This window comes from Phodopus roborovskii, unplaced genomic scaffold, assembly GCF_943737965.1.
Source record: "Phodopus roborovskii unplaced genomic scaffold, PHOROB, whole genome shotgun sequence".
In the NCBI taxonomy this organism is placed as follows: Eukaryota; Metazoa; Chordata; class Mammalia; order Rodentia; family Cricetidae; genus Phodopus; species Phodopus roborovskii.
In genome coordinates, this window is record NW_026126578.1 from 10,668,438 (window position 1) to 10,687,876 (window position 19,439).

At 41.1% G+C, this 19,439-nt stretch overlaps 1 protein-coding gene across 1 annotated transcript in view; it reads right to left on the reverse strand.

Annotated features, from left to right (window-relative positions):
• The window catches only part of Ankrd30a (ankyrin repeat domain 30A), a 70,761-nt gene extending 56,539 nt beyond the window's left edge, over positions 1 to 14,222 (reverse strand). Inside the window, exons 1-6 of the mRNA XM_051203683.1 lie at positions 13,801 to 14,222; positions 9,435 to 9,549; positions 9,101 to 9,274; positions 6,159 to 6,265; positions 3,608 to 3,669; positions 1,467 to 1,500 (exon numbers count right to left, since the gene is read on the reverse strand). Coding sequence (XP_051059640.1) covers positions 1,467 to 1,500; positions 3,608 to 3,669; positions 6,159 to 6,265; positions 9,101 to 9,274; positions 9,435 to 9,549; positions 13,801 to 14,045 — 737 coding nt within the window. The 5' untranslated portion in view covers positions 14,046 to 14,222. The remainder of the gene's footprint in view (positions 1 to 1,466; positions 1,501 to 3,607; positions 3,670 to 6,158; positions 6,266 to 9,100; positions 9,275 to 9,434; positions 9,550 to 13,800) is intronic.
• Between the last annotated feature and the right edge of the window lie 5,217 nt (positions 14,223 to 19,439).

Consider the following 19,439-nt stretch of genomic DNA (forward strand, 5'->3'; position numbering starts at 1 on the left):
AAAGATCTCTGCTAGTTCAAGGCCAGCCTGGACTACACAAAATTGATCCAGCCTAACAAAGAAACAGAGCTCACACAAAGGTGATCCCAGCACTTGGAGTGACACCTTTAATCCCAGCACTAAGGAGGTGGTGACAGAAGTGATAAGGCTGGCTGGAGAGAGGAATATGAGGTGGGAGGAGATAAGAGAGAGTCTGGCAGTCCGAGGAGCAGTGCAGTCCAAGCGGTCTGAGGACAGGATGGCCCCTTTGGTCAGAGCATTGGTAGAGGTGAGAACATTCTGCTGGCTGGCCGCTTTGCTTCTCTGATCTGACTCTGAGTTATTAAGAACAATTAGAAATTGTGCTATATATTCATTCATTCTCTCTCTCTGGGAAATCTGTAAGTTGAAAAATCAATTTAAAACATCCTTTAGGACTGAGGATTTATAGAGTGCTTGTCTAGCATGCACAGAACCAGTCTCCAGTATGGCATAAAACTGGGCATGGTGGTTCAGGCCTATAATCCCAGTACTCAGGAGATGGAGGCAGAAAGATCAGAAATTGAAAGACATCCTTGATTACATAGCTAGTTTGAAGCCAACCTGGACTTCAAATAAATAAGATAATATTTTTAAAGTCCTGTAAATAGATATAAGTGTAATTAATACAATTCTCTCTGCATTCTATTCTCTCTTCCAGTCTAACAGTTCCTCTCCAGGGCTTGCCCAGTTTGGAATATCTGTGGTCCTTACAGCCATAGCTGGGGTAAGATCTATTCTAAAATCTTTGATGACTGAAAACAGCACAGCCTGCCACCTCAACTGTCAAAATGATTAGGTAAACTCTAGGAATATAACTACTTCCAAGGAAAACTTTAGAACAAAGTTAACACAACTGAATTTGACTTTCTAAATTTTCCTGTACTAAATCTTATCCCAGTTCTGCCAGAGGCCCCTATCAATCTGTACAGAGAGGCAGCAGACTGGATTTGGGAGCTGAAGAGATGGCTCAACAGTTAAGAGCAGGGGACCCAACTTTGGTTTCCAGCACCCATATCAGCAGCTCACGACCACCTGTAACTCCAGTCCCAGGGAATCTGATCCCCTCTTCTGGTCTCTATGGACACCAAGCACACACACAGGGCACAGACCTACATGCAGGCAAAACACTCATAAACATAAAATAATAATTCAAAAAACTTAGCATAAATAAAAAACCTTCTTTGAAAAGAGTCAAATCACAGATAAGGTACCAATTAACCATGGGCTCATAGGCTGCCTAATGAGTCGGAAAGCAATGGTGAGTAGGTAGTTAACAACAATAGATACTTTGCATCCTATGACCACTGTAAGAAATAAATATGAATCATACTACACAATGTAGTTATTTAGCTCACAGCAGAACACTTAATAAATCTTAGTCTCTATCTCCTCCATTCTCTAACCAGTTAACATTTAATTTAACAATGTTATATATTCCTACCCACCTGGTTAAAGATTCATCTTCAGAACCATTATCCACTGTTAAAGAAAAGCATAAAGTACATTTAAAATTAACAATAGAACAATGTAAGATAATCTGTTGTTATTATTATTAATGCATTCTCTTTGGTACCACACCCAGAGGCTATCCTAGAATACTAATAATGCTACTGATTAGGTAATTAATCCATTAAGGATGCTTGTCCCTCCTTCTTTGTATTTATCAAACCCAAGAACAGAATGTATAAAAATCTGATACCGAAAGGAAAACTGCCATACTATGACCACAATCCTAACTGAACATATCATCAGAGCGACAATAGCAGAATCCCTATCATATGTAGGAATTTTCTGTACTAATAGCACTGGGAACAACTACAGAAGTATAATTATTTTGTTATGATACAATATGACTTTCCCAGGTTTTCAGTTGAGGATAAACAAACAAAAAACAGTGCTACAAATAGGCACAATCTAGGAGTACTGTGCAATTTCCAGTAAGTAGCCGATCTTGTTTTAAAACTTTTTAAAATTTAAATTAAAAACAATTTTAGTTTACATATCAATCCCAGTTTCCTCTCCCACCTGTCCTCCTACTCCCCGCACCATCTTATCCACTCTTCAAAGAGGATGAGGCCTCCTATGGGGAATTATCAAAGTCTGTAACATCATTTGGGGCAGGACCGAGGGCCTACTCTGTATCTAGGCTGAGTAAGGTATCCCACAGGGAATGGGCTCCAAAAAGCCAGTTCATGCACATGGGATAAATACTGGTTCTACTGCCAGCAGCCCCATAGACTGCCCAAGCCCTCCAACTGACACCCATATTCAAGGGGCCTAGTTCGGTCTTGCGCAGGTTCCCCAGCTGTCAGTCCAGAGTCTGTGAGCTCCCACTTACTCAGGTCAGCTGTTTCTGTGGGTCTTGACCCCTTTGCTCATCACTCACTCCTCCCTCTCTACAAATTGATCTTTTTTAATGTATAAAAATAAGATTATTAACTCAAGCTTTCAGAATGAGACAACAGTTGGCTTTCCCTGGTAAAAGAAAAAAAAATCTTTCTCATTCTATGCAAAGTATGAATTAAACAAACAAATCAGTGCTTGGCATTTCCCATGATGCTAATTAAGCCAAGCCCAAGCCTTTGCCGAGTGGCAGAGCACCTGCCCCACAAAACAGAACAGAACAAAATGGGCCTGGCGGTGTGGTGGAAGCAAGAACCTTAAATGACTATATTCAATTACCTTGGCACTGAACACTGGGAAACACGCTTACTGTATTATTCCAACTACATGACTATGGGGGAAAAGCAAAATTCTGAAGACAGTAAAGAGCACTGGCTGCCAGGGGGTGGGGGGCCTGGGAGAGAGAAATAGGTGGAGTCCAGGGAATATGTAGGACAACGGAATTATTCTGATTATGATACCCCTGGTACCTGAAGTCATACACTGGCCTGAAGCCATAGAACGAACCAGACTGAGAGCGAAGCCTCATGTAAGGTAGACAGGAAGTAACAATGATGTGTCAATGTAGGGTTAACAGTTTTAGCAGGTAGAGGGTAATGACAATGTAAGAAGTTATGTATGCTTGGGAGTCACAGGGTATATGGGAAATTCTGTTGCTTACTGTTAATTCTGCTGTGAACCTAAAACTTCCCTAAAAACTAAAGGTTCCATTCTCAATGTGTGTTATTTATTGTTTGAAATAGATATTTAGTAAGCCTATTATGAAAAGCTCAAAGGAACAATATTGGTATCTCTCCTGAACTAAGACTCTGAAAACACACACAACAATTTTAATTCTGTACTTAGGGAAAAAATTGATAAAAATTAGTGGGAAAATGTACCTGCTTTTAGTTGCAATGCTTTTAGTAACCCCAACAACTACAATAGCATTCTCTTAACAGTGTAACCTCAAGGATCAAAATTAAATGATTTTTTTCTTTTCAGGAATACTGTTTTATTTTGTAAATTTCCTGTAACTAATTTCTTAAACAATCCTCAATTATAGACTGAAAGTAAAGAAAAAAGTACAAATGTCACTTACATAATGGTTTTGTTTTATATTGCTCTTCTGTGACCAAACTTTCCTAACTTGGTATGTTTACGCAGGGAAGGTCCACCAAGAGGGATTCATGAGAAAACTTACCTGGATTGCTACTTTCAGAATTTTTTAGTCTCTTCCCATCATATTCAAATATTTGCCTGTTGCTATGTTAAAAAAAAAAAGACAAACATTACTATTTTAATCTTAATAGCAAAACAATTACTAAATATATTAATTAAACTCATAATAGTATTACAAACAATATCAGAGCTAATATCAGAATCATGTCCCATTCAAGTAAAATGTACAAACTCTCCAAGCTTTTGAGTGTGCTTCTAATGAAGGAAAAACACACAGGTGAAATGGTTAAGAACTAAAGGCGGCCAATTAAATTAGAATGGCTGGTCAGGAAGGAAGGTGCCCTCAGCACAGAGCCCCAGTCCTGCGGGCCGTTTACTCTTAGGCAGTGCATTTCTATTAGGCTGAATGCTTCCTTTCAAAAATCATGGATTTTAGTAATTTTGGCTACTAAGTTCCTCTGAAGATCCATAGAGAAAATATAAATAGATGCTAAGCTATTTTGGAGTTCCAAGCAAAATCCAAGTGAGTGTATGTTGTTTACAGGTTCTAACATTGCTACAGTTAGTTACAAAATACTGAGGTTTACCTTGATTATTGACACCTCAATTCTTTGTGGCTATTTGACCCAAATCAGCTACAGTAATTTGAACTAAATGTATTGGCAAACTTATCATTAAATTAGGTAACTGCCTCCTATGACTGAACTAATCAATGACACCAAGGTCAGAAAACATAAAGATTAAGACTTGGCCTGGGCACTATTCCTGTCTATTTACTCCAGCTCTAAACCAGTAGTTCTCTTTTTAAACAATGCTTAATTTCTACATTTATCTCTAATTGTCACGGAAGACAAATTGCTCTGTTACATGTGGTTGGTCATGATGAGGAAGGAATGTAATCTTCCTTGACTGAGGTGTCTGCTGAAAAGCTTCCTTGTTAATGCAAATTTTAAACATTTTGAAAAGCTAAGGCAGATCCAGGGAGCTTGCTACCCAACCTGCCTAGCCCAAAAGGCGAGCTTCTGGTTTACCACTCTCCACTCTACTCCCATAAAACAGGCTCTTTCACCAAACCAGTAATGCTGTTGGCTGATTAGGCTAGGCAGGGTGGCCAAGAAGCCCCAGGATCCGCCTGTCTCTGCCCCCAATGCTAGGGTTACACACAGCCTCTCACCCAGCTATTTACACAGGAGCTGGAGAGTCTTAACTAAGATGCTCCCACTTGCACAGCAAGCACTCCCACCCACCGAGTCATCTCCTCAAGCCTAGTGTAATCCAAAGGGTATATTACCCTCCTTTCATACAAGGAAGATTAGTAATATGTGTGTCTAAAACTATCTCTTCCCATCATTATCCACCAATGACTTATTTTCACTAAAGGAAAAGATCACCCATTTCAGGTTATCCCTTTTCCCTTGCTCAAACTAATTAAAAAACACTAGACTATTAGAAACAAAACAGGAAAAAAAATGAACAGCATGTAATGATGACTACACATGTGACAACCTAACATCAACATTATTCACAAAAGTAATTTACGTCAAAAAATGGAAAGAATGATTTGCAACTTCTACTTAGACTCAACTTCTACTTAAAAGGAATATATAAGCAGAGGTTTAAAATGTTACAAAATAATTAAGGATTCAATGTTGAGTCAAAAAGCAAACTAAAGGTTTATAGAACTAATATAAAATTGCTAGAGCTAATATAAGGTCATAGATCAGGTTGCAAACATCACTCATTAAAAGGGATATGAATCCAACTATATGCTGTGTTGTTCAGTCTGAGTATCTGCTTGTCTACCTAACTAATGTAGGTATTGACGTTTTCAACATCTTACTAATTAAGTTAATCTTCTTAATTTATATTTCTGAGTGGTTGTTAACACACTCAGCACCAGTTTTTGCTTGTTTATTTAGTGTGTATGGTATGTGGTATATATGTACATGTATATGGTGTATACACACTTGTGTGGTGTATGGTATATGTATATGTGTGTGGTGTATGTTGTGTGCTGTATGCATATGTGTGTGGTGTAGGAGTATGTGTGTGTGGTATATGGTATATTTGTATTTGTGTGCTGTATGTGTATGTGGTGTACACATACGTGTCTGTGTGTGTGTGTGTGGTGTAGGAGTATGTGTGTATGGTATATGGTGTATTCGTATATGTGTGCTGTATGACATGTATGTGTGTGTGTGGTATATAGTTTGTATATGTGTGCTGTATGTACATGTGTGTGTGGTATGTACATACGTGTGTGTGTGAGAGAGAGAGATATGGTGCATACACACATGTGCAGCTGTGCACACATGCAAAGACCAGAGGACATTAGGTGTATTCTTCTATCATGCTCCACTTGCATTGATTGAGACAAGGATTCTCACTAAATCTTAAATACCCCAACCCACCCTGGTTGGCAAGCGTCTCTCCACACTCCATCATGTGGGCTGTAAGCATGTACAGCCATGACTGGCTTCACATGAGCATTAGGGATTTAAACACACAGCAAACACTCTTAGCACAGTCATTCTCCAGCCCCAACTGTTTCCTGAAAGAGCAAAGTACTATACCTCCCAAGCCGCTCAACTGCATGAACACTTGTTCTTTTCTTTACTAAAAATTCCACAATATGCTGTTTATTTTCCTTTACAGCAAGTAACAGAGGTGTGAGGTCATCCTGTAAGACATTAAAAGCAATCATTGACTCTTCAACTGAACTGTACTTAGGGATCACATGAATGCAATCTAGCCAATCCAGCATCGCTTGAAGGCAGGTGATGCTATCTTTTGTTTCAGTAGGTCTAAAAGAACTACAAATTTTAAATGTGTTATTGAATTAATGAACAAAATTACCATTTAATAAACCGTACAATGGTGTGTGACATGTCTAGTAGTAAAGGAAATCTCCAATTTTAATCAACCTTTATTTGAAAATACTTTTTTGTGGCAAACATTAACACTGAAGGAGTAAGTTTCAGGGAAGTAGGTTTGAAAGCTTTGTAAGAGTGTGGAAGTTCCCGCTAAGCCAGGGGTTCTCAACCTGTGGGTCATGACCCCTTTGGGGTTGCATATCAGATATTTACATGATGATTCCTAACAGTAGCTAAATTATAGTTATGAAGTAGCAATGAAATAATGTTATGGCTGGGGGTCACCACAACATGAAGAACTGTATTAGATGGTCACAGCATTAGGAAGATTGAGAACCACTGCTCTGGACTCTGCAAACGTGCTGCTTCTCATCTATTTATTATGCCAGGATCCCAGAATCCAATGTCAGACACTCCTGCTCCAAGTGAGTCACTAAGGAAATGGCACTGAATGAGAAGACACAGATGCAGATGGACACTCACTGCTCATTAGGACACGGTCTGTGGCTTTTCTCTTATAATATGAAGGAATGCTATTTCTGCTGAAAAGTGCAGGAGGAAGGATTGCTTTTGAAGATCCTGGATACCTGTTCACTACTGTCCTCACTCCAGCATCATTTTAACTGAGACTCAGGTTTTCTGCTTTTGTTTTTAATCTTAGGCAAAATATAAATCACCAGTACAAATGTAATGCTTATGAACCAGTGTGGTAGACAAAAGTGCTGAGAGGAACACTAATAGCAAGGGGAACCTGTTAGTGAAATCAGAATAGCAACAACAAGCATAAGCCTAAAAAAAAAAAAACAAGAGGCATCAATGATATGACAAGAGAAGATCCGCCCCATGACATACAACAGTCAAGATGTCAAAACACAAAGAAAACAACATAAAGAGTACAGGAAAAACGCCAACCAGCTTCAAAAGGGAAACATGTCAGATCTCCCATCAATAATCTTAAAGCCGATATAGGGAACAATTATTTCAAGCCCTGGAATACCCAGCTATATCCACCAAGGCTACCATTTATAACTGACTAAGAAACAGGACCACTTCACAACAAGCACACACTGAGGCAGTTAACAACAAGCAAGCCATCACTATAAAACATTCTTACAGGAAGCCGGCAAGATGGCTCAGTGGATAAAAGTACTTGTCGTGCAAGCCTGATGACCTGATCCCGCAGCGGAAAAAGAAAATGGACTCCCAAATTCCATGAGGGGAACAGCTAAACAGGAGAGCTAGCATGTCCAAAACAGCAGAACAGCAGACCCATAAGATTAAGAGGTAACAGATAAAAGAACAGCAATCTGATCACAGAAAAACTAACAAAATTATAAGACATAAAAGGTCATATTTTGATATAATAGTGGCTGACTTCAGCACTCTGCTCTAATCTTTACATAGTTCACTCAAACTAAAAATCAAGAAACTTCCGAGTTAAAATACACCACAGCTCAAATGCACTTAATCCATCTGCAGTCTTTTCTACAAAGAAATGGAATACACATTCTTCATAGCAGCCTATGCAAACTTCTCTAAAACATGCCACATTCCAGACCACAAATCAAACATAACAATAAAAAAAAGAAGCAAAATAATGCCTTGTATTATCATAGTGAAATAAACCTAGAAATCAAAAACAAAGAAGTTACATAAATATCTGGTGATTGGAGAAATCAAGAAGGAAATTTTAACTCACCAGAACCTTGGGGACACTGAAGGAGGTTCTAAGAGGAGCCTTTATAGCTTTGAGTGCTTACAATAAAAAAATCAGAGCGCACTCAAACAAATGACCTACTGATGCACTTCACAGTCTTAGAAAAACCAGAACAATCTAAATGCAAAAGCAGTAAAATATAAAGAATAAGAGGTGCTGGGTCTCTGGAATAGGAGTTATGGATGGCTATGAGCTACCATGTGGTGCTGGGAACAGAACCTGGGTCCTTTGTAATGCAATGAGTGCCATTAACCACTGAGCCATTTCTCCAGTCCCTAAAACATCTCATTTTTCTAAAAGGGTAAAAGGAAATCTCTTAAAAATGCAGTTGTGTGAGTGAGTGGGTGAGATGGGTGGGTGAGCGGGTGGGTGGGGGTAGGGAGATGGGTCAGCAGGTAAAGGTTCTCACTGCCAAGCTTGTCACTGCCCTTCAACCCTGAGGCTCATTCAGTAGAAGGAGAGAAACAACTCCCTAAAGTTGTCCACTGATTTCTACCTGCCCTCTGTGGCATACACACCTCCCATGATTGATTGATAGGTAAGTAGATATAGATACATACATATATACATACATACATGCATAGCTAAATAAACAGATAGGTAGATACATAAATATATAAGTAAATGAGCAAACAAATATAATAAAAAGAAAATAAGGCAATAGTTTAACCAGTGAGTTTCTGATGCTGATGTTTAAATTCTTTTTACCACAATAAAAGTACCTTTAAAGGGCAATTATATCCAAACTTAGACTCTACCAATGGTTAAAGCAAAGATTAGATGTAGTCCTCATGATCTAACCATATCCTCGCAAAAATACACAGAAGTGTCTTTTCTCAATCTAATCAAGGCGACAAAAACAACTATCACAATATGACGCTGACAAATGTACTTTGGTTATTAGGAAATAAGGATATCATTATACCTTGTTTTTGGCTTCCATATTTGCATTGTGTGCGAGCAGTTTGGCTGCTATGGATGTGTTCTCACTGCAGACAGCATAGTGGAGGGCGGTATTGCCACTGCTGTCCATTATATTCGGATCTGCACCATGCTCCAGCAGTATAGTTGCACATTCTTCCTCCTGGCACTGGATGGCCTGTTGTTATTGCATCAAGAGATGGATAATTAGTTTAGGAGTTCAAAATCAGCACATCTCAGGTTTTACTTATTAACTATATTTCAATGAAATCGATTTCTTTTTTCCCTAGGTATGTAAATCAAATCCACCTCAGTTTGAACTGCTGGTCGCTACGTACCTTAATGAGAGCGGTGCTGTTCTCACCGTCACAGGCATTAATCTCACATTTTCTCTCTACTAACAGAGTCACCACTTCTGGATGGCCGTAAGCACAGGCAAGATGTAGCGCAGTTCTGTGAAAATGAGAGCACCTCTTAGTAAATTACAGAGCATCATCTAAAAACATATTTCCTGTAATGTGAACACTAACCAGTATGGAATGTCTCCTCTTTCCCAACAACTATTTTTCCTCTGGCAGCAGAACATTCATGGGCAACCTACTGGATTTGTGTGCGTGGCTGCAGTGAAGCCCGGAGACTCATGCTAAGTAAACAATTACAGCAGGATTCCTAGTCCAGAGCAGCCAATGTGCAAAGTATAGCCTTTGGATTTAGCTTGACTGGGGTACCAACACTCTTTAAGGTCTGCTAGCTATTAGCCTCACTTAGCCTTTCTCTGCCTCAGTTTTCTCACCCATGAAATGGACAAAAGCATTTGCCACAAAAGCTTCATGACCTGAGTACACTCCCTAAGTTCCATGTTAACAGAAGTGACTCCTGAAAGTTGTCGTCTGACCTCTACATGTACAGCATGGCATGTGCACGTACACACATACACACACCCCACAATAACAAATTAAATAAAATCTTAAAAATTGTAAGTCATCATACGGGATGCCACTGTAATGATTAAATGAGAATCTGTATGAAGTATTTAAAATGCTTTCTAACTCATGTAGTATAGTAATAGTTATAACTATTTCTATTATTTTACAAAGACAATATTGTAATGAAATAAAACAATACAATGATACCTACAAAATGTTTAATCCCAGCAGCACTTGGGAGACAGAGGCAGGTGGATCTCTGAATTTGAAGCCAGCCTGGCCTACATACAGTGCGAGGTCCAAGACTGCCAATGCTACCCAGAGAAATCCTATCTTGAAAAAACAAAAAGCTTATGAAGGTTCAGTAGTCAAAGCTCTTGTTGGTGTCCTAGCAGACCTGAGTTTATTTCCCCGCACCCACACCAGGCTGTTCACAACAACCTGTAACTGTAGCTCCAGGGGATCAAGCACCCCTTTCTGCCTCTGCAGATACCAGTACACATGTGGCAAGTGCATGTACGCTTGCACACTCACACAAAACACAGAATACTTAAAAATAAAGAAAACAGAATGACAGTCCTGGCCACAGGGCGAGTCCACAGTTCATGTGTGTTTCAAATCTGTGTGTGGATGGGGAAGGGGGTATGACAGCTGATTCCTCCAGGGTGACAGGCCAGCACTGAGGGGAAAAAAAAAATCTATTTTGTTGCTTTCCATTTCTTTGAGTGATACATCCAGGTTCTATCTTGAGTGTAGGCCGATTATTTGAGACTGGGCTACTCTGGTTATCTGAAAACAAGAAGCAATTACAACTCACGGAGCCTGGGGACCTGAAGCCACAGGGTCTGGGTAGTAAGTAGACAGCCTCAGGAGATAGGCATGAAGTTGGGGAGGTTTTCCCATGGACATACTGACAAGTGAAGGCAGTAACCAACAAGGACTGTGAAGGGCACAGAAGCCGGTGACCCTGCCTCCTTCCGTGTACAGTACTGAAACTGACTCTTGACCACACTGGGCTTCAGATCAGTACAGCACCCGCTAAAATAGGGTTGCTGCTACTTTGGGTACTGGTTGGTGGTGATGTTGGTGTGAAGCCTTACTGAGCATCACTTGGGATTGAGCCCTCAAGAGAAGGCTGATCTCAGCACAACTCCCAAATAAAACTAGAAGAGTCAGGTATTACAACAATGCACAACTGCAACTTAAAACACAGGCAATATGAAGAGGAGACAATGACTGCTCTACTAGTTCACCAAACCTAGGGACTCAAGTGGCTGAAATGTCAGGAAGGGAACTCAAAAGTCTAGTTTGTAAAATGATGAGTGATTTTAATGCTGTTTAAGCGAGCGGATAAATGAAGTAAGTCTATCCAGGAGGTGGAACCAAAAAAAGAGTAACGAAATCATGCAAAAATGTTGGAACAAATTAAATAAATAAAATCCATAGTGGAAAATACCAATAGACTACAACAAACAGAAGAATATCTGGTGATGAAGTCAAGGAAACACTTCGTCTGTACTTACCAACACAAAGAAAGAAACACATGATTACAACTTTCATTAGCTCTGGATTATTAATTAAGAAGTTAAGTATGAATATCCACGAAGTAGAAGAAGCTAAGATACAAACTAAAAGTGTAAAACAAACAAAACACAAAGGTCAATAAAAGCATAGCTGAAAATTTCCCAACTTTAAGGAAAGATATGGGCATCCATGTATATGATGCATTTAAAGTCTCAAATGACTCTAATATGAGAAGAATCTCTTTGGCTCACAACAGAGTCAAATGGCAAGGGGCTGGAGAGATGGCTCAGGGTTAAGAGCACTGGCTGCTCTTCCAGAGGATCCTGGTTCAATTCCCAGCACCCACATGGCAGTTGACAACTGTGGTGAGACAGCCACCCCAGCTGAACTTGTGGTACTAGCCACACCCAAACAAGTTCGGATATGATGATGTGGGTTAGGTCTGGGGTTGGGGACAGGTGACTTGCTCTACTTTGTCTGGTCAGGTCACAGGAAGCAGCCTGTGTGGATCCTCGAGCGGAACCTGCTTCTTGTGTAAGTGACTTCTTCCCGAAATAAATTATATTTAATCTATATTTGAGCTTAGTCCTGTGAATCGTTATCTTTGCATCCACAGACAAGTGTCTGTAACTCCAAATCCAGGGGATCTGACACCTTCACACCAAACCAATCTCCAAGAATAACATCAAGACTTTAGCACAAACCCTAAAAGCCAGGAAAATGTGGCACCACATAGCCTAAGCAAACAACTGCCAGCAAGGATTACTGTACCCAGAAAGGTTAGTCTTTTAAAATCAAACGAAGAGGGGTACAAAGATTTTAAGAGACAAAGGAACAGGGAGATTGCTGTGAGATTGTGTCTCCTAGAAATGTCAGAAGTTATACACCTAAAGTCTCACCAACATGACTGACCAAATATGAACCAAACAAGAATAACACCGATGGATGTGTCAAAGTGGATGGGGAAAAGCCTGTGAGGTTTTAACTCTACACAAAGAACTACAGGCCACTCAGGAAAGCTGAGAGGAGGGGAGAGGGTCTTCCTCAAGAAGTATGTATGAGTAACATTACACAGACTGAGCAGGTTATACTTAGAAATACATATGTATAGAAATATACAAATATGCAAGTAACAATTAATGAAAAGGCAAGGCCACGAATTTGAAATAGAGCAAGTGGGGGCTATATGGGAGTTTGTTTTTTGAGACAGGTTTTCTCTGTGTAACCCTGGCTGTCTTGGAACTCATGCTGTAGACCAGGCTGGCCTCGAACTCATAGAGATCCATCTCCATCTGCCTCTGCCTCCCAAGTGCTGGGATTAAAGGTGAGTGCCACCACCACCCAGAGACACAGTGGTTTTGTAGTCATTCTTAGTCTTATTTGTGTCGGTTCTTTTCTCATTATTTTTTTTAATGTCTGAATTATAATTTATCAGGAATTTATTTCAGTGACATAAAACTGTATGTAGCTAGTTTCCTTCAAACAAGTTAACAAGCATTTCATTCATGAATGTCATGTTTCCTACTAATAGGGGTGTTACCAGAATCTATTTCTAAATTCTTACATATATTTGACTGGGTATTTCTGGGTTTTCTATTCTGCTCCTCACTGATGTGTCTCTTGGCTGTTGTTAAATGACTGATGTGTGAAGACTAGTATTATATTTTGACATCTAGTGACATCACAAAGTCAAAAGCAGCCTGAGAAACTCAAAATTGTTAAAACGATGATATTCTTATTTAGTTTATGTAAAATCAATACGAATACAGAGTTCCCATTCTAGGAATTATCAACCTTCTATTCGAGAACATGGAATTATTTTCCCACTTAAAAATGCAGCAAAAAAACAGATTCACACAGGTGTATGTTGATATACTATCGGGTATTACTGGAAGAATGTTTAACCTTGAACAGAAATATTTCTCCCATTCTCTATTTTACAATGGAGAACATTTTTAAATGTGTACAAAATTTTAAATTGTTTAGTTAACTCATTTTACATAGCTAATAAAGGGAGGTGTACGTGGGTCAGAAGCCAGCTAGGGTGTTTTCTGTTGCTGTCTTTGCTGCTCTCACGGGGAGGGCTCCAGACTTCCACCAAGGTTTAAGCATGCAAGTGCAAGGTGGAAAGAGTCAAGCTTCCTAAGAGAGAGCCCGCCTCTGGCCCTGCCTTCCAACCCCGAAGCCAGACAAGGTGCGCGCTCCCCCACCAGCCACGTCCCGCCCTGCTAGCTGGCGGGACCTATGAATTTACCTGTCCTTCTTGTCTCTATCGTTCACGCCACTTTTCCCAAGGATAAGGATGTGCTGTACTTTGGCTACATCACCCACGCTTGCAGCCTTGTGGATCTTGCCCATGTCCTTGTCGTGGATGTGGTACCTGGGCGTGAGGGAGCCACTAGCACTCTCGCGCCCGAAGCCCACGCAGTTGTTCCGCGGGCGGGCAGAGGGGCCTAACGGCGACGGGCCCTTACTCCTGAAGCCAAAAATCTTCTTCATGGCCAGAGGGTACGCCCCTCACAGGCACCTTCTCCCCCGCGTGGCGTCGGCTGCCACCACAACGCAGCCCTAGCGCCAACTAAAAAGCCAGCCTAGTTTCACAGAGTCCCAACGTGAAAGTAGCTTCATGGCTCGGGAAGGTTTTAAAGCACGATAATCGCCAAGCAAAGCTGCAAACTAGCAGCAACCCGCGCCATCTAGTCCCTGCGCATGCGCGCAAAGGCCCAGGCGCAAACGGGGCCCAGCGCGCACGCGCAGGGCCAGGTCCCGCCCTCTGTGCCTCTCGCAAAGGTTAAGTAGCTGCCAAGCGGGTTCTCTAGCCCAGGACTTTGGCCCAAGGTGGGCGGTCTCTGCCCCAGGAGCGCAGGTCCACCCTCAGCTAGTGTGGGGCGTGGGCTAGCCTCGGCTTCCGGAGGATGATCGCAGCAGGGCTCCTACAGGGACCGAGCGCTCGCCGCCTAGGAGAGAGAACCCAGCATTCCGGGATCGCGGGCTTCTCGGGCGCCTGCAGATGAGCCCAGAACCTTCTAGAGCCTGCTTCGATTTGGCCTTGTATTTCCGTGGCCGTTATAAGGTCCTTGTGGAGCAATCCTCTAGGCAGGCGACTCCTTTAACTCAACCTGTAATCCAAAAATGAACCAAACTATAGACACCATGGATGGGATTGTGGCATGGGAGATGAAGGGAAGAGATTTTTGGCAAGCTAATCCGTTAAGTAGTTTGGGAAATGCATTGTTGTGGTTCATAGCCTAAAGAGTCAGTGTATGAATTAATTATACAAGTTGATGGAAGGTAAAGATGTCTGCATTTGGGGCCTGAATGAAACAATGTGACCTTAAATTTTTGGGTTTGGATGTGGAAAAAGTAATTCATAGTAAATAGTTTTCCCAGTGAAAGTATCTGCTTTGATATTTTAAATTCTTAATTATTTTGTCAGTCTAGATACACAACTCACCTCAGGCTATCTGTCAACTTGACACATAGAGTTATCAAAAGGAGGGAACTCAATTGAGAAAATGCCTCCATAAGATCTGACTGTAAGGCATTTTCTTAATTAGTGATTAATGGAGGAGGGCCCAGGCCATTGTGAGTGATGCCATCCCTGGACTCGTGGTCCTAGGTTCTATAAGAAAGCAGGCTGAGCAAGCAGTATGCAGCACCCGTATGTGGCCTGTATCAGTTCCTGCCTCTAGGTTCCTGGCCTGTTTGAGTTACTGTCCTGACTTCCTTCAATGATGAACAGCAATATGGAAGAATAAGCAAAATAAACCCTTTCCTCCCCAATTTCATTTTTGGTCATGGTGTTTCATCACAGCAATAGAAACTCTAAGACAAAGGGAATAAAATACCATTTATTTTGACCAAGTCCCAGGAACATGAGTTCAGGTTACCCCAAATTCCATCCCATGTTAAGAAATTATATAACAGAACAACAAATCCACACACTTTTCAAGTGCATTGGTGGGTACATCAGGTAGGTAGGGCTTTTAGCAACACTGGCGGCCTTGGCATCCATCAGATGCCATTTGATGGGTTTCTTAGCCCTTCTGATGGATGGAAACTAGGAGGCTGCTTGAATATTCCGAAGATTTTACCTAATAGTGACAAAGAGGTTAAGTCACATGCGCAGGGGAACAAGGTGTCTCAATATAGTTTGGCTACGGATTTACAACATTCAAAACTTGTAGTTGTGATCTGTGGTCACTGCTTCTTTCTGGGAATTCTACTCCACAATGTGGGTCTACTTTGACGATGAACTCCACAGAATGATTTTGACAGTTGTGGATTTACCTTTTTTTGCAATAAAAATTGAAATAAGTTCTTTTACTACTTATCTTTTGTGTGTGGGGGGTAGAATGTCTCACTCTGGCCTGACGGGACCTGGAACCCATAGTGATTCTCCTGCCTCTACCCTGGAATGTTTGTGTTAGGGCGTAAAGCACTGATCCTGCCTTCTATTACTCTATCACACTTCTCTGAGCTTTGCTCTGAATTTTTTACTGTCTGCTGCTGGCTGGTTCTCTGCTTTAGCAACTTCGATCAGTTGTGGATCTCTGTAATAACGTCCATCTGCTGCTCAAAGAAGATTCTTGGAGAAGTGAGACTTACATTCACCTATAGATATTAGGGTAAGTATTTAGAATTGGGGGGGAGGAGCTAGAGATACGGCTCAGCCAATAAGATCACTGACTGCTCTTCCACAGGACATGAGCTCAGTTCTCAGCACCCAAGGGATGATGGCTAGCAGTGGTCTGTAATGCCATTTCCAGGGGATGTAGTGCCCTCTTCTGCTTTCCATGGGTACTGCACATACATGCAAATGAAACATTTCATACACTTGAAAGTAAATCTCAAATATAAAATTTATGTTAGGAATAATACTAGTTAAGAAAATGACCATAGAAGACCATAGGGTGCTTAATCCCCGACTTTTACATCTGCAACAAAGCCCCTACATGTAAGTCTCAGAGAACAGCTTGGAAGAGGGGGTGGAAATGACTGTTAGAACAAGAGGACCAGCCCATCTGCTGCTAATGTCCTCTGTATATGAGAGGGAAGCTGCACCCACAAGAGCTCATCAAGATAGTCTAGACAAGAACTGCATAACACCACCACCAATTGATATGCCAGTGGGGCAGGGGAAGTCCCACAAGGCCCCACCCCTAGATGAATAGCTACAGGCAATTAATGACTGCTGAGACAGGGAGAATCAGTCTCTCAGGGACAAACTCTGATTGTTTATCTAATCTCAAGTGGTTAGCCCTAAATACAAGCAGCAGCAACTCAGCAGGAGGCATATATAGATGTGTGTGTGTGTGTGTGCATGTGTAGAACAATAATTAAATAATTAAAGTAGACAAGGTCATGAACTTGAAAGAGAGCAAGGAGGACATGGGAGGAATTGGAGGGAGGGGGATGAGGTAGAAATGATGTAATACAGCATAGTATGAAACTCTTAAGAAATTATTTAAAATGGCAGACTAGTTTGCTCTTCATTAGATTTGTATTGAAGTACAATTGTCACTTTTTGTTGTTAGATAGATTCTGCTACCCAAGGCTGGCCTTTTAACTAGCTGTGTAACTGAGAATGCTCTTGAACTTGTGACCCTCCTGCCTGTACCTCCCCAGTGCTAGGATTATAGGCATGCTTTACCATGTCCCATGTTAATGGTTTGTTGGCGGTGGAGCCCAGGACAAGCACTTTATCATCTCAGCTACATCCACTGTCCCCAGAGTATAATTATTTCAAGCCATCAAGTCTTATTATCCAGGAACAGTGTGTTTCTCTATTTGTTGAGAGCTTGATTTTTGTCTTTATATTTACATTTCTTCTAGATATTGTTTTTACCATTGTTAAAGAACCTCTTCTTCGTATTTCTTAATTTGTGAACTCAGATCATCAGGCTTAGCAGCAAGCACCTTTACCCATTAAGCCATCTCACCAACCCTTGATTCCCTTTCTTAGGAAATTTTATTAATGTGAATAAAACTATTAATTTTATCTTTTGTCGATATCCCATTGTAAATGGAGAATTGGTGATAATTTTTATAGTAGTCTTGAGTTTTTTAAGTGAATAATTGCATAATTAAGAATAGTAGTTTTGCCAAGTAGTGGTGACATAGTCAGAAGCAAGTGAATCGCTGTGAGTTCAAGGCCAGCCTGGTCTACAAATTAAGCTCCTGGACAGCCAAGGAGGCTCTACATGTGGGCGGGAGGTTCACAGGTTGGAGGTACTTCATGGATCTCTTAGGCATAGTATTTAAAACTTAAAATGTAACTTTGTCTCTCACACTTGATCCAGTATTTTTAATCTTTTGATCAGCAGTCATCAGCATTTATTTCTGACAAGGAAAAACATTATATGCTCAGTGAGGAAATTGGTTATTTATAAAGCCTTACCCCAGCAGTTGACTGAGCCTGCATCAGAGTTCTATTTTAATCTGTGAGACTCTTTTCGCCTCTTGGTGTTTTCACAAGTGTTGATACTAGGAAAGCAGACACAGACTCCTTAAAGCTGTGGCTGCTCCTTTATCTGTGTGCCTTTCAATGCCTGTGTTAAGTATTTTTGAATCCCTGGCAGAGGATATCTCTACCGATGAATAAGTCAGCTCAGGCCGAATTAAAAGTCTAGGTTTAATGAGGAAAGTACCCCCAGGTGATGGGGTGAAGTAGGGGGGAGAAATCACACTGTTGTTCCCAAAAAAGAGGGCCTTAAATACTCTGTAGGCTGGTCTTTGGTCTTTGAGCAGCTCCAGAGAAGGAGCTGCAAAGGACGGGGTTTGGAACTGGGGTCTGAGACCAGAGTGGAGATTCCCAACACCTTGGTTTGAGAGAGCCTGCTAGGCCTTTCCAGGAATGTGGCCTGGAGGCCATGGTCCTCTCTTTCTAAATACCCATAGTCTCTTCCTCCACATGCCTTGCAGTCTGTGGCATCTTCACCCCACTGAATGAAAGGCTATTGGATCCGAGAGCTAGGCAGACACACCCAGCTGTGTATTCTCTGACCTGGACTCTCTGGTTAGCACTCCATTTAAACCCTGGGTGATATAGAGCTTTCTCCCACTCTCCTTGGTCTTACTCCTTAAGAATCATACCCACATCCTCATGTTTCTGCCAATACATATTTTTAAAAATCTAAAGTCTTGCAGTACTTTTACTGATTAAAATGCACCTTCCCAGGCCAGACTGTGCATCTGAGGTTTTGAAGTATACTGAGGTTTGATTCAAGCTACAGGTTAGAGCAACAGAAACTAATTATGGGGGCCTCTTTTCAAAGGCTTCTGACCCAGACATTATCAAGCCTTTCCAGGAAAGGAAGCCCAATCCCAGGTATCAGGGTCTCATTGTTTCCCAATTAAGCCCCTGTCTTATACGTGTATGAAAAACTTGTAATGGTCATGAATTAAACTGCTACTAATCCAGCCAATTGCCCAGTTGATTTTGTGTGACTTTCAATGACAGTGGCCTTCTGGTTACCAGAAATGATATTCTATTAGGGCTGCCATGGAACCCTCTGATTCTTGTACTATACACCGAGTGTTTTTATTTCTTGAAGTGCTTCATTGCATTCAGCCATTAAATTACATGCTGCCGGCTTTTTGCAGCACCAACACCATAGTAACCAAGCAGCTCTCCGGCTCCCCAGGGATTTATTCAGTCAGCACTTTATCACCAGATACAGGTGGTGATTTAATCACTTAGAGTGGAATGTGTGTCATGGAACACATAGTTCCACTGGCAACAAACTTAACAGTGCCCTCAAACCTGAACACTCCTAAACCCCAATTGATGAGGATCTGTCTCCATAGACCAATTCTGTATCAGGGCCAGTCTGAAAACAAAACATGCTAGAAATTTGAACAAGAAGGTTTTGTTTGTTTGTATTTCATATA